This window comes from Zonotrichia albicollis, chromosome 29 (assembly GCF_047830755.1).
Source record: "Zonotrichia albicollis isolate bZonAlb1 chromosome 29, bZonAlb1.hap1, whole genome shotgun sequence".
NCBI classification, from domain to species: Eukaryota; Metazoa; Chordata; class Aves; order Passeriformes; family Passerellidae; genus Zonotrichia; species Zonotrichia albicollis.
This window is the reverse complement of record NC_133847.1, coordinates 6,470,853-6,485,208: the sequence shown is the minus strand read 5'-3', so window position 1 is coordinate 6,485,208 and position 14,356 is coordinate 6,470,853. Positions and strand designations below refer to the sequence as shown.

At 46.4% G+C, this 14,356-nt stretch overlaps 1 protein-coding gene across 2 annotated transcripts in view; it reads left to right on the top strand.

Annotated features, from left to right (window-relative positions):
- The window catches only part of ELL (elongation factor for RNA polymerase II), a 54,429-nt gene that overhangs the window by 17,523 nt on the left and 22,550 nt on the right, over window positions 1–14,356 (top strand). For both annotated transcript variants that reach the window (XM_074528461.1, XM_074528462.1), the window contains exon 2: window positions 10,268–10,315. In XM_074528461.1, coding sequence (XP_074384562.1) covers window positions 10,268–10,315 — 48 coding nt within the window. The remainder of the gene's footprint in view (window positions 1–10,267; window positions 10,316–14,356) is intronic.

Below are 14,356 nucleotides of genomic sequence, written 5' to 3'. Positions count from 1 at the left end.
GGGTATTTGGGGGAGTTATGGGGTTCCCTTGTCCTGAGATTTTGGGGGAGTTATGGGGTTCCCTTGTCCTGAGGTTTTGGGGTGGGTATTTGGGGGAGTTATGGGGTTCCCTTGTCCTGAGGTTTTGGGATGGGTATTTGGGGGAGTTATGGGGTTCCCTTGTCCTGAGGTTTTGGGGGAGTTATGGGGTTCATGTGTCCTGAGGTTTTGGGATGGGTATTTGGGGAGTTATGGGGTTTCCTTGTCCTGAGGTTTTGGGGTGGGTATTTGGGGGAGTTATGGGGTTCCCTTGTCCTGAGGTTTTGGGGTGGGTATTTGGGGGAGTTATGGGGTTCCCTTGTCCTGAGGTTTTGGGGTGGGTATTTGGGACAGTTATGGGGTTCCCTTGTCCTGAGATTTTGGGGTGGGTATTTGGGGAGTTATGGGGTTCCCTTGTCCTGAGGTTTTGGGATGGGTATTTGGGGAGTTATGGGGTTCCCTTGTCCTGAGGTTTTGGGATGGGTATTTGGGAGAGTTATGGAGTTCCCTTGTCCTGAGGTTTTGGGGGAGTTATGGGGTTCATGTGTCCTGAGGTTTTGGGATGGGTATTTGGGGAGCCATGGGGTTCATGTGTCCCAATTCCATCTCCTTCCCCCAATTCCATCTCATTCCTGCCTGAAGGAGCTCTGGCCCTCGCAGAGCTGCAGGGCTGCCCCTGCACAGCTCAGTTCATTTGAATGCTGCAGCAGGGACCCCACAAACACAAACAGCCTGCATTTTGTTCAGGAGCAGCTTTTGAGCCTGGATTAGCTGAGCTCAGAAGCTGCAGGCATGCGAGAGGGAACAGGCTGCACGGCTGGCTCAGCTCTCGTGCCTGTGGGGTGACATCTTGATGACAGTGGGGTTTAATTGCTCTCTGCTTTGCTGATACAGCCCATTGTCCATTTAGGGCCTGGCTTTCTGCTGTACAGGGCAGGACAAAGCGTTGCCATTAGGCTACAGTTTGGGTTTTAACTTAATCATGTGTCTTACTCTCTAAACTTTGCACAAAGGTAGAGTTTTCCTGCATTTCATGTGGGGTGATAGCTGAGATGCTCAGTGTGTGGTGGTGTCAAAGCCTGCTCCTGATGCTTCCTGGTAAAATTGGAAATTTTGTTAGAATGGTGAAATTCTGTAACTCTGGAGCTGGGAATGGTGAAATTCTGTAACTCTGAGGAGCTGGGAATGGTGAAATTCTGTAACTTTGGAGTTGGGAATAGTGAATGAAATTCTGTAACTTTGGAGTTGGGAATGGTGAATGAAATTCTGTAACTCTGAGGAGCTGGGAATGGTGAAATTCTGTAACTCTGAGGAGCTGGGAATGGTGAAATTCTGTAACTCTGGAGCTGGGAATGGTGAAATTCTGTAACTCTGAGGAGCTGGGAATGGTGAAATTCTGTAACTCTGGAGCTGGGAATGGTGAATGAAATTCTGTAACTCTGAGGAGCTGGGAATGGTGAAATTCTGTAACTTTGGAGCTGGGAATAGTGAAATTCTGTGACTTAGGAGTTGGGAATGGTGAATGAAATTCTGTAACTCTGAGGAGCTGGGAATGGTGAAATTCTGTAACTTTGGAGTTGGGAATAGTGAAATTCTGTAACTCTGAGGAGCTGGGAATAGTGAAATTCTGTAACTCTGGAGCTGGGAATGGTGAAATTCTGTAACTCTGAGGAGCTGGGAATGGTGAAATTCTGTAACTCTGAGGAGCTGGGAATGGTGAAATTCTGTAACTCTGAGGAGCTGGGAATGGTGAAATTCTGTAACTCTGAGGAGCTGGGAATAGTGAAATTCTGTAACTTTGGAGTTGGGAATAGTGAAATTCTGTAACTTTGGAGCTGGGAATGGTGAATGAAATTCTGTAACTCTGAGGAGCTGGGAATGGTGAAATTCTGTAACTCTGAGGAGCTGGGAATGGTGAATGAAATTCTGTAACTTTGGAGCTGGGAATGAATTAAATTAAATAGAATTTAATTCATTCTATAAGTTCAAGGAGCTGGGAATGGTAAAATTCTTGAAGGTAACCATAAATTTCAGCAGATCAAGTTGAGGGTTTTTTTGAGCTGACACTTTAAACTCTTTTATTTTCAATCTTATAGAAACACACTGGATTTTTAACCCTGGAAAGTTAAACTACTGAGGAAGCAGCATTTGTGCTGTACAGCCCACTTTAAATGATGCAATTATAACCAAAGAAGCCAGTGTGCCTTTTGCAGTTTAGCAATTAAAAACTTTCAGACATGCAGCCCAGCATTTTGGCTGACATAAAAGCTTTTGAGCATTTTATTGCTGCTTGTACTTCTGGGCAGGATTTGTAGGTGCTTTAATATTATGGTGATAATGTGTCCATTAATGCCTATTAGGCAAATGATAAATAATAAATACAAACTACAGTTTAGAGTAATTGGTGAGAGTCCAGCCCTTAAACCTTCATCAAAAGCACCTTTTTTTAATAATTGTTTGTGTTAAAAGCTGGGGCGTTCACTTCTGCCCAAAATAAATTGTTTTAGATGTTGGGGAGAGGAAAATGAGGGGGAGAGGAAAATGAGGGGGAGAGGAAAATGAGGGGGGTCTGTGAGAGCGCTGGATCATGGGGGTGATAAATGGGATTATCAAAATAAATTCTTTTAAATGTTGGGGATAGGAAAATGAGGGGGGGTCTGTGAGAGCACTGGATCATGAGAGTGATAAATGGGATTATCAAAATTAATTCTTTTAAATGTTGGGGATAGGAAAATGAGGGGGGGGTCTGTGGGAGCACTGGATCATGAGGGTGATAAATGGGATTATCAAAATAAATTCTTTTAAATGTTGGGGAGAGCACTGGATCATGGGGGTGATAAATGGGATTATCAAAATAAATTCTTTTAGATGTTGGGGAGAGGAAAATGAGGGGGGTCTGTGGGAGCACTGGATCATGGGGGTGATAAATGGGATTATCAAAATAAATTCTTTTAAATGTTGGGGAGAGCACTGGATCATGGGGGTGATAAATGGGATTATCAAAATAAATTCTTTTAAATGAGGGGGAGAGGAAAATGAGGGGGGTCTGTGGGAGCACTGGATCATGAGGGTGATAAATGGGATTATCAAAATTAATTCTTTTAAATGTTGGGGAGAGGAAGATGAGGGGGAGAGGAAAATGAGGGGGGTCTGTGGGAGCACTGGATCATGAGGGTGATAAATGGGATTATCAAAATAAATTCTTTTAAATGTTGGGGAGAGCACTGGATCATGGGGCTGATAAATGGGATTATCTCGGAGGGGAGGAGAGAGCAGAGGGTTAATTACCATGGGGTAATTTGGGGGTTGCACTGCCTGGGGTGTGCAGGATCCCATCAGCATCCCTGCAAGGACCTGGTGAACCCCAAATCCTCAGAGCCTCAAACACTGCTGCATTTACATGGAATTTCCAGGGCTCTTTCCATGAGAACGTTGGATTTGAATAGCAAAACTGTAATTTTGGACTCACAGCCGACTCCGTCCCATCTGTGCTCAGCTTCAAACGGGATCCTTGAGAGGCCCCAAATTGCAGATGGAAATTGTGTTGCAGGGGAGGCTGTGCTTTAATTCCACGAGTAATAGACGGGACATGAAAAAGGGAATATTCAGGAGGCTTTTTTGGCTGCTGGGTTTCTGGGAGGAGGTGGATAGCAGCCTTGGGCCAGTGGGAGCAGCCTCAGTGCTCTCCTGGGCTAATGGGCTGCCAGCAGAGCTGCCACAGCCTCCCTGGGCGCTGGGGGCTCTTCCAGGGGCTCCTTTCCCCTGGGATTTGGGGTTCTTGCTGTTAATGAGCTCAGGGACTCACAGGTGTCCCCTGGGCCAGCGTGGAGCTGCTCTGCCTTTGCACTCTGCTTTGCTTTGCTTTGCTCCTGGGGGCAAAACAGAAATATAAAAGCAGAAATAGAAATGGAAAGGGAGATGTGAGTGGTGTGCAGGGGGGCTGAAGCTGGGCATCCTCCTGGATTTGGGGCCTTTTTATCCCACCTGTAACCCAGGGGAGGGAGCCCTGCCTGTATTTGGACCTTGTGGGCTGAAGGAACATAACCAGTCATAACCAAAGAATTAAAGAGGAACCTGGAGTCTGGGGCATTACAGAGTCTGAAATTTGTGCTTTTGAAGCAATTCCTTGTTGTTCCCATGTCTGTAAGTGCTTGCTGAGGTGCGGCAGCTTTACCTGGGCACTGGTTTTACCTGGAATTGCTCATGATGCTTGGAAACATCCCATTAATGCCAGCCCTGCTCAGCAGGATTTTATGGTTTCTCTCTGTATTTATTGGAATTGTTGCTGCTAATTTTAACTGTTTGTAAGAAGCTCTAAATTCTGAAAATAATGCCCTTGTTCCAGCACAAATAAGGGTAAATTTTCAGTTGCACTCTGGGCATTGGTGGCTCTGAGCATCCAACAAAACACACAAACACATCAGTACCGAGTTTAGGCAAACATTTTCCATAGGACACAGCCTGCAGTATAAATTCCAGTAAATACACAACAGAACTTCCCAAAATGATGTCTTCTTTAATTATCTGTATTTCCCTGAAGGAACAGAGAGGCTTCCAGCTGGCTCCTCGACCTGAGTGTTTCCAGTGTCCTTTCTGATGCTGGCTAGGAACATCCCATCCAGCTTTTCCTCACAAGGTGTTGAAAACCTTGTGCCAGCTTCAGTCAGCCCTGATAAAATCATTCATTTTACATTCAGTTCTTCCATATTTTATTGACCCTTTCTTATTCTTTCCTCAGCTTCCACACCTGGGATATTGAAGTGTGAGCAATGTTTGTGTGTTGCCAGCACCCCTGTGAGCTTTCAGAGCCTCTCTTCGGGGTTTCTTGCTCTCCTCTAGCCTGGGGAAACTGAAGGATGAGCAGAATGCTGTGATAATAAAAGCCAAATATCCTGTGGGAGCTTTGGGGATGAGTTTTGGGGTTTTTCTGGTTTAATCTCATGACTTTTGAAATAACCTTATGGCTGACAAAAGCCACATGGGTCTGTGGGGTTTTGTTCATGTTGGCATCCCGGAGCAGAGCTTCAAGGGTTTTATTTTATTTATCCCAGGGAATGCAGCAGGAGCTGTGCAAAGCAGGGAATGGGCATGGATGTGAGGCAGCTCTCTTTCCTGATGGCAAATAAATGGAATTTTATGGAGTGGATGCTGGGGTGTACCCAGGCCGTTTGTGAGGGTCTGTTTGCGCTCAGGGGCACAGGCTGGAGTGGCCATTGCAGTGTGGGCAGATCTCAGAGCTGTGGCTTGGATGCTCCTGTGGGAGTTGTTCCTGCAGAGCAGGGGCCCTGCAGCTCCTCTGCCTCCCAGAGGGAGTTTGGCACAGCTCCTGGTGGCACCGGGCACTCTGGAGCTTTGGGAATGCTCTGCCAACCTTCCCGCTGCTCAGGGGGCGTTTGGGGCAGGGCAGGGATGGAGTTCCTGCAGCTGAGGAGGGCTTAAAGGGGCTTGGATGACTCTGGGAGCTGCAGGTTCTTGTGTGGGGTTCCCCACAGATCCCAGGAATTGCGCTCCTTCCCTGCATGTTTTCTGGTCCCACAGATCCCAGGAATTGTGCTCCTTCCTGTGTGTTTTCTGGTCCCACAGATCCCAGGAATTGTGCTCCTTCCTGTGTGTTTTCTGGTCCCACAGATCCCAGGAATTGTGCTCCTTCCTCTGCGTTCCCTGATCCCACAGATCCCAGGAATTGTGTTTTCTGGTCCCACAGATCCCAGGAATTGTGCTCCTGGTCCTACAGATCCCAGGAATTGTGTTTTCTGGTCCTACAGATCCCAGGAATTGTGCTCCTGGTCCCACAGATCCCAGGAATTGTGTTTTCTGGTCCCACAGATCCCAGGAATTGTGTTTTCTGGTCCCACAGATCCCAGGAATTGTGCTCCTTCCCTGCATGTTCTCTGGCCCCACAGATCCCAGGATTTGTGCTCCTGGTCCCACAGATCCCAGGAAGATCCCAGGAATTTCATTCCTTCCCTCCACCCTCATGGATGAGCTGCAGGGATGAGTGTCTGGTACCTGGCAGCAGCACAAAACCTGCTGCAGAGTACCCAAATTGTGCTTTTCTTCCTTAGGTTTTTGTCTTTCACCAGCTGCTTTTAAACCCAGAGAGTTTCCTGGAGGGATCAAGCTGGAATTCACTGGAAGGGGATGAGGTTTTGGGATCAAGCTGGAATTCACTGGAAGGGGATGAGGTTGTGCCCCTTTGCTTGGACAAATCTGCCTGGTTTTCCTCTTGTTTGAGCACAGAGCTGAGGTTTCATCAGCACCCTGGATTTGCCAGGATTTGCTGCACGCAGGGCTGAGGAGGTGCCTTGGTTTGGTTGGAAAGGCCGAGTTCCCCTCAGGAGGGATGGAATGGCATTTGTAGGAACTGACACAGGAAATGCAGTCATGGCATCACTGAGGAACAGGAACTGGCTGACTCTGAGGTGACTCCTCACTGAATGACACAGGGGTTTTGGAAAGGGCAGCAGGAACTCCTGATGATCAGGGCTGCTCATCCAAATGAGGATAAAAATGGAAATGTGGTTTTAGTTTGGTTTCACGTCATTCATCTGTTCCTTTTGTTCTGAATGAAGGTGTCCATGCAGGGATTTAATTTCACCTAATGAAGGTACTCAGAGTCACATCCTAATTAGTTCAGGGTGTGCAGTGTGCTCTCCTCCCCCATGAACCCCCTGAAGGAGCTGGAGCTGGGGAATTGGACAGCAGGAGGGTCAGGATGGTGCTGCTGAGATCCCAAAATCCATCCCTGCCTCAGAAGGGAGCTGGGGTTTGCAGTGTCCGTCCAGATCCATCTGTGATCCCTCCATCCAGATCCATCTGTGATCCCTTCCATCCAGATCCATCTGTGATCCCAAAATCCAGATCCATCTGGAAATCCAGATCCATCTGTGATCCCAAAATCCAGATCCATCTGTGATCCCAAAATCCAATCCGTCTGGAAATCCAGATCCATCTGTGATCTCCTCCATCCAGATCCATCTGGAAATCCAGATCCATCTGTGATCCCCTCCATCCAGATCCATCTGTGATCCAGATCCATTTGTGATCCCTCCATCCAACCCATCTGGAAATCCAGATCCATCTGTGATCCCTCCATCCATTCAATCTGGAAATCCAGATCCATCTGTGATGCTAAAATCCAATCCATCTGGAAATCCAGATCCATCTGTGATCTCCTCCATCCAGATCCATATGGAAATCCAGATCCATCTGTGATCCCAAAATCCAATCCATCTGGAAATCCAGATCCATCTGTGATCCCTCCATCCAGATCCATCTGGAAATCCAGATCCATCTGTGATCCCCTCATTCCAATCCATCTGTGATCTCCTCCATCCAAACCATCTGGAAATCCAGATCCATCTGTGATCCCCTCCATCCAGATCCATCTGTGATCCCAAAATCCAACCCATCTGGAAATCCAGATCCATCTGTGATCCCTCCATCCAGATCCATCTGGAAATCCAGATCCATCTGTGATCCCCTCATTCCAATCCATCTGGAAATCCAGATCCATCTGTGATCCCAAAATCCAATCCATCTGGGATCCCTCCATCCAACCCATCTGCAAATCCAGATCCATCTGTGATCCCCTCCATCCAGATCCATCTGTGATCCCAAAATACAATCCATCTGGAAATCCAGATCCATCTGTGATCCCTCCATCCAGATCCATCTGGAAATCCAGATCCATCTGTGATCCCAAAATCCAACCCATCTGGAAATCCAGATCCATCTGTGATCCCCTCCATCCAGATCCATCTGTGATCCCAAAATCCAATCCATCTGGAAATCCAGATCCATCTGTGATCCCAAAATCCAATCCATCTGTGATCCCCTCATTCCAACCCATCTGGAAATCCAGATCCATCTGTGATCCCAAAATCCAATCCATCTGTGATCCCCTCATTCCAACCCATCTGGAAATCCAGATCCATCTGTGATCCCCTCCATCCAGATCCATCTGTGATCCCTCCATCCATTCCATCTGGAAATCCAGATCCATCTGTGGTCCCAAAATCCAATCCATCTGGAAATCCAGATCCATCTGTGATCCCCTCCATCCAGATCCATCTGGAAATCCAGATCCATCTGTGATCCCTCCATCCAGATCCATCTGTGATCCCCTCATTCCAACCCATCTGGAAATCCAAATCCATCTGTGATCCCTCCATCCAGATCCATCTGTGATCCCCTCCATCCAATCCATCTGGAAATCCAGATCCATCTGTGATCCCTCCATCCAGATCCATCTGGAAATCCAGATCCATCTGTGATCCCTTCCATCCAACCCATCTGGAAATCCAGATCCATCTGTGATCCCCTCATTCCAATCCATCTGGAAATCCAGATCCATCTGTGATCCCTTCCATCCATTCCATCTGGAAATCCAGATCCATCTGTGATCCCCTCCATCCAGATCCATCTGTGATCCCTCCATCCAGATCCATCTGTGATCTCCTCTGGAGCCTGCCTGGGAGCTCCCACACTGATTTTTCCTCCCCAGGGATCCCAAACAGGCCCAGGCAGAAATGCTGAATTTTTGGGAATACATCTCAGCTTTGCCATTGAATTGCATAAAGCTGATGTTACCCACTTCACTGCAGAGCAGTTTATTTGTAGGTTGTGGGATTTAGAAGTTCTGTAATTAAACCATGTCTGATTTGTGCATCAGGACTTCTGCTCCTGCCTCCTTATTCCACTTCCATCCTCCTCACCCCCTTTTTATTCCCTTTAAACAACTTTCCAGACCGAAGAGCAGAACTTCCCAAATCTGTAATTTGCTGTACAAGAACCACATGGCTTGGTTTGATTTTTATTTTTTTTTTTCCTTAAATCCAGATTTTTATCATGTTTCAAATGCTTGTTTGCTCAAGTATGTTCCTGTGAATTTCTGGACACGGGGAACAAAAAGCTGGCCAGGCTGTGCATGAACAGTGTGCTGTGGAATGCAGTGTCGTGGCACTCGAGGAATCCAGTGATCTTTGGACCAAGATGTTATTTATTGGTGCTTTTCTAAAGGTTGTTCTGGGTCTATAAAATTCTTTATCCAGCTCCGAGCGTGTTCCTGCTTTCCTCAGCATCATAAATGTCCTGTAATGATCCTGGGTGTGATGCAGAGCTGGGCAATCCCATTGCATGGGCTCTCTCTTGGGTTGCTTTATCCACCCAACTTTTGTTGGCTTTATCTGGCCTAAAAGAGCTTTTATTTTGTTGGTGAATTTATCCATTTTGTGTTGATGTCGTGCCTGAGATTCTTCCCTGCTGGGCTGGAAAAGTTTTATGAGGGATGGTTAACTTCATGAATTTCAAGCTGTTTAACTCTCTTGCTGCTAAAATTGAAATATCTTATTTCTCTAATCCATTGGGTGACACAAACAGCAAAATCCAACTCAGGTTTTGGGCTTGTTTTCCCATGGAAATGTGTCTCCCATACACATGACAGCATTTGCACTCATAAATGATGCTTTCATCTTCTTTATCAATTCTTCTGTCCCTTTGGAAAGCTTCACAGTGGGGTCCCACCAGCCCCATGGAGCACAATTCCTGCCTTGGAAAGGAAAGGAAACATCCACAGCCCCAATTCTGCTGGAATTGGGGAAATCCAAACTCAGCCTGCCTTGGGTTGGCTCTGGTGCTTTTTACTTCAATGAAAACCTCAGGTGAGACTTGGAACCGAGGTGTATCTGGGATCTCTGAAATCAGTGAGGCCAAGAGGCTGAAATGGAGCATTTTAGAGTCACAGGAATACAATTTTAAATGTAAGCAGCTGAGCCTGGAGGAAGAGGCCGATTGTTGAAACAGGCAAAGGAACAAGAGGATTTTGCAACGGAGCTGCAGTTTGCTTTTCCAGAGGGTTGCCAGCTTTCTCCTGGAAAAAATTCGCTTTGCGTCCTCTCAGGCCGAGAACTGGAATAAATTTTCCCCTCAAGTGTCCATTTTTTAACTCCAAACTTCCACAAGCACCAAAGCTGAGCTGCTCTGTGCCCAGACTGTGGTGCAGGGCTCAGGAGGAACCAAGTGTCCCCTCAGCTCATCCTTTTCCTGGTACAAATCACTGTTTCAGGGCTTTTTTCTGCTTTCTTATTTGAAATACACATTTCTCTGACCTTTCCCCTTGAAAAAACAATAAGGAAAGTAAAAAAATCCAGGTGAAAAATCAAGCTCGAGCGTGGCTTGGTGAATTCTGAACTTGGCGGAGTTGGGAATTTCTCTGAGGTAATTTCTGTTTTTCCACTTGTTTTTGTAGGATGCTGTGACGTCAAAGCCAGTCATCCAGTTTCAAGGAAGCCAAGGGGTAAGTTTGTCCCTGGAAAGTTCTTTTCCCTTCCATGGGGTTGAGGAGTTTGGGCAGTTCCAGCCCAAGGAATGATGCTGGAATTGCTGAGATGGAGCTCCAGGTGTGCTCTCCAGGCAGGCCTTTGCTCATGGGGTCTCTCTAAAAAACCTTTCCCCTCCTCTTTGTTTCCTAACCTTGCTAAATCCATGGGAAATTCAGATTTATGGACTGGGTAATGAATTAATAAACAGGGCAGAGGAAAGGAAGCAGAAATCCACGGGATCCTCACCTGCACCCCAAGAAAGCCCCGTGCTGAACTCACTGCAGGGATTTTGGGGTCCCAGTTCCTGCCCTGAGCCTCCTGGGGCTTTATTTAATGTCACTGCAGTGCTGGGAGCACCAGAAGTTATTTTAGATTTAGGAGTTTTACTTCCCCAACACTGTTCCAGTGACAGAACTCGGGGATATTTTTAGCCCCTTGCACCAGTCTGTCATGCCAGTTGCTGACAACGCTGAGATTTACGTGCTGGTGTTTCTGGTAAAGCAATGCAGCCCTTCAGTGAACTTGAAAAATGTCATTTAGGTACCTTTTATTGCTAAAAAAGCTTGTCTTTACCTTTAGTTTCTGCATAAAGAAGGGGGAATTTAAATTTTTTAAATTTTTTTTTTCAAGAATCTGAATTCAGCTGTAACTTGTGGTTATTTTTTATGCGTTGGCACATGAAAGCTTTCAGAAAGGCTTGGGCTGAGTGGACATTAAACCCAGCACATTGTCCTTGCCCACATCCTACTTTGTGATATTATTCTCACTACCAGTCCATAGAAAATGTGGCAGGAAAGACATGATTGTTATTGTAAGTTTAGAAGAAAAATACAAACCTCCTTGTCCTGGGAAATAAAGAAAGGAGCAATTTCCAGGTTTTTTACTTTGTTTGGACTTAAACTTCCCTGAAAGCTCAGCGTGAAAGTTGAGATCAGAATCTGCCCCTGAGCTTGGGCACAGCCAGGAGAGGAGGAGGAGGATGAAGGGTGGGTGATGTGTCTTTATTTGATGAGCTTTGCTCATGGAATGAGGAAGCTAAAAGCACTGGGAATGCCTTCCTTTCCCTTTGGAAGCAGCATCTACACCTGAATTTTCCTGTAGAGCTGTTTAAGTTCTGGAAATGCCTCCTCTGAATGGTTTTACTTTTTAAATTATTTCTTCCATATTATTCCTTAATTCTTCCATAAATTATTTCTTCCATAATATTCCTTCCTCATTTCCCCAATTTGCTGCCTTCCTGTTTTGCTTCCCAAAACAAAGCATCAGTGGAGAATCCCAAAAGCTTTTTTGGGTGGGAAGGTTGTGCATAGTGTCAGTGTGATTTAAAGCAGTGAGATTTTAATAGTGGGGATTTTCTGTGCAAGTTTTCCTTTCTCAAGAGGGAAAAGCTTCACTTGATGATTTAGGGAGGCAGGACATAAAATAAGAATTTAAACAAACGGCTGCTTCTTGAATTTAATTCTCTAGAAGCCCTTAAATTGCTGTGTCCGTGTGTTTTCACCTGTTCCAGTGTCACTCTAAAAGCTGTCAAAGATACTTTCAGTTTCTAATACACAGAAAAAGAAACTTCCATGTTTGAGACACTAATTAACCAGGGAAGGGAATTGTTGGAATAAAACCCGGGGTCAGCAAGGTGCAGCAGAGAGGAGGAAGTCAGTGGTTGTAAAAATAAAATATAAAAATAAAACAGCTGTTCCAGTGATAAGGGACAAAACCTCTCCTGCTCTGGATCCAGTCTCACAGGAGCTGATAAAAACTTTGGGATTCTGCCTCTGTGGTGATGCTGCTCTTGTTAATGGCGTTTATTCTGTGGAATAATCAGAATTTCAGCTGTAATAACCAGGTTGTCTTTACCAGTGTTCCTCTAAAGTGGCACCATGGATATTCCTCAGGAGCAGCACCTGGCTGTCACTTTATCCTCGTGGATTTTCTTGGATAGTTTCATAAGTTTTTATGGAGTTTTGAGCATTTTGCTTGTGTCAGTGTGCACGTACATTAGAATTTAAGGGCTGGAGTACCACAGCATTACAAATTGTGTGCTAGAATTACTGAAAATGCTTCTATTTTGGTGACAAGACATGCAGAATCATTGGGCTGGCTGAAATTTGCAGGTGCTTGCGGGGTAGTGAGAGCAGGGGCAGAATTGAACTGAGGGGGGAAAATACCCTTCAGGTGCCACAGCCACGTGTGTGTGCAGCATTTTTAGAATGACTGTTGGCAGCAAAACCACCTTTGCTTTGTGATTGGAAAAGGCAGCATTTCCCCTGCTGCTGGGGATGAAGTTTTGCTGTAACAGAGGGAGGTGAAGTCTCAGTTCAGAGCTGTCCACAGATGAATGTTACTTGAAAGAGGAAAACAGAAGTTACATCTGTACCAGGCTATTTTTAAGTGTCTCTGGTTACTGGTGCAGTACCCAGCACCAAAATTAGGGCTCCCTCAAAGCAGTCACCATGCTGATTTGGTGGCTTGAGAAACCTTCTGTTTTCAGCTAAAAATAATTCCTAGATAACGGCCGGCTCGCACACGTAACACTTTTCAGTACTAAAGTGACTCTGCCTCATTTTACAGCCTCTGGAAACACTGCAAAAACCCTACAAAAATCCAAACCTGGGGCTTTTGGAACAGCTGGTTTTTTTTCCAGTGGGTGAAGCAGCAGCAAGGAGAAAGTTCTTTGGTGTGTGGGGATGTGATTTGGTGACACCCTGCAGGTTTTATTTTCCAGGCTCAGGTGCAGCACAGCTCCATCCCCCTGCTGGGTTTTTTCCTCTTCTTCCTTTCCCATTCCCACCAAATTTCCAGCTGTAAAATCCCCCCAAATCTACTGCTTACATAACTCTGCCTTCCTGGCTCTTGTGGTAAAGCAGAAGGGAATTTTCTGCCCCTGCCTGGGTGGGGGCAGAGGATGCCAGGAGAGATTAGAAGGGCTCAAGGGCTGTGGCACACGTTTGGCAGGGGAGATAATGGGGCTGCTCAGGGAGGGTCCAGCAGCACCCACAAAATCTGCTCCCAGTATTGTCAGCCCTGCATCCTGGGGATAACTTGTGGTGTACAAAGCAAGGCACAGCTCTGGTGTCTGGGCTGGTTTTTGGAAGAAGGGAGCTCTGTTTGAGGGCAGGGAACGCCGTGCTGGGGCTCGGCTGGGGAACGTGCTGTGGTTTAACAGAGGGACACACACAGCCCCGGGTTTTCCAGGCTGCAGGAAACCACCCAAAACCCCTCCTGGCCCAGCACAGCCATGTGTGGGTGCCACGGGCTGCCTTGCTGTGAGTGTGTGTGTTCTGCGTCCATGTGGCAATCTGGGTAAATATAAACCCCTGTGGTAAAGCCTGGCCTAAAATAGGCTGGGGCTGGTGTTCCTCCTGGCTCAGCTTCTGGGAGCCATCTTAATTAGCAAATATTGATGGCATCGTAGAGCTCAGATGCTGACATTTATGCTGGATCCTGAATGCAGAGGGCAGACAGTTTTCCCTTTTGAAAAATGAATGGCTGTGGTGGTGGGGGTGAAGAAAACAATGCAGGGTGGCTGTGGAGTTGTCTGTGGAGCACACTTAATGCTTGATTAAATATTTAATTTAGCAGCAGCGTCACACTCTACTGTGAGCCATGAAATCTTGTTATGGAATTATAATTTCTTAAAAAAGAATAAGCATGCTACCTAGTGACCTGGCTGGTGCTATGTTTAGTGCTGGATCAGTAATTCTACAGAAACGAGCCTCGAGTGTTTTACATTGAATATAAACAGTGGGAGCGAGCGTGTTTTGAGGCTGAATCAATAGAACTGGGTCAGGTTCCTAGAGCAGGGTGGTTGTGGGCTCTGGATGTGGCTGTGAGAGAGCAGAGCTGCCTCGAACATCCTCAGCTGCTCTTCCCCTCAGTCACCTTTTCCTTGCCCTGCACACAGTGCAGATGGCTGGAATTGCTCTGGCAGCCTGTGTGTGCAGTGTCCAGGTGCTCTCCCCATTGCACAATGCCTCAGAGCAGCCTGGCTGCAGGGAATGAGCTCTGCTGAGCCTGGG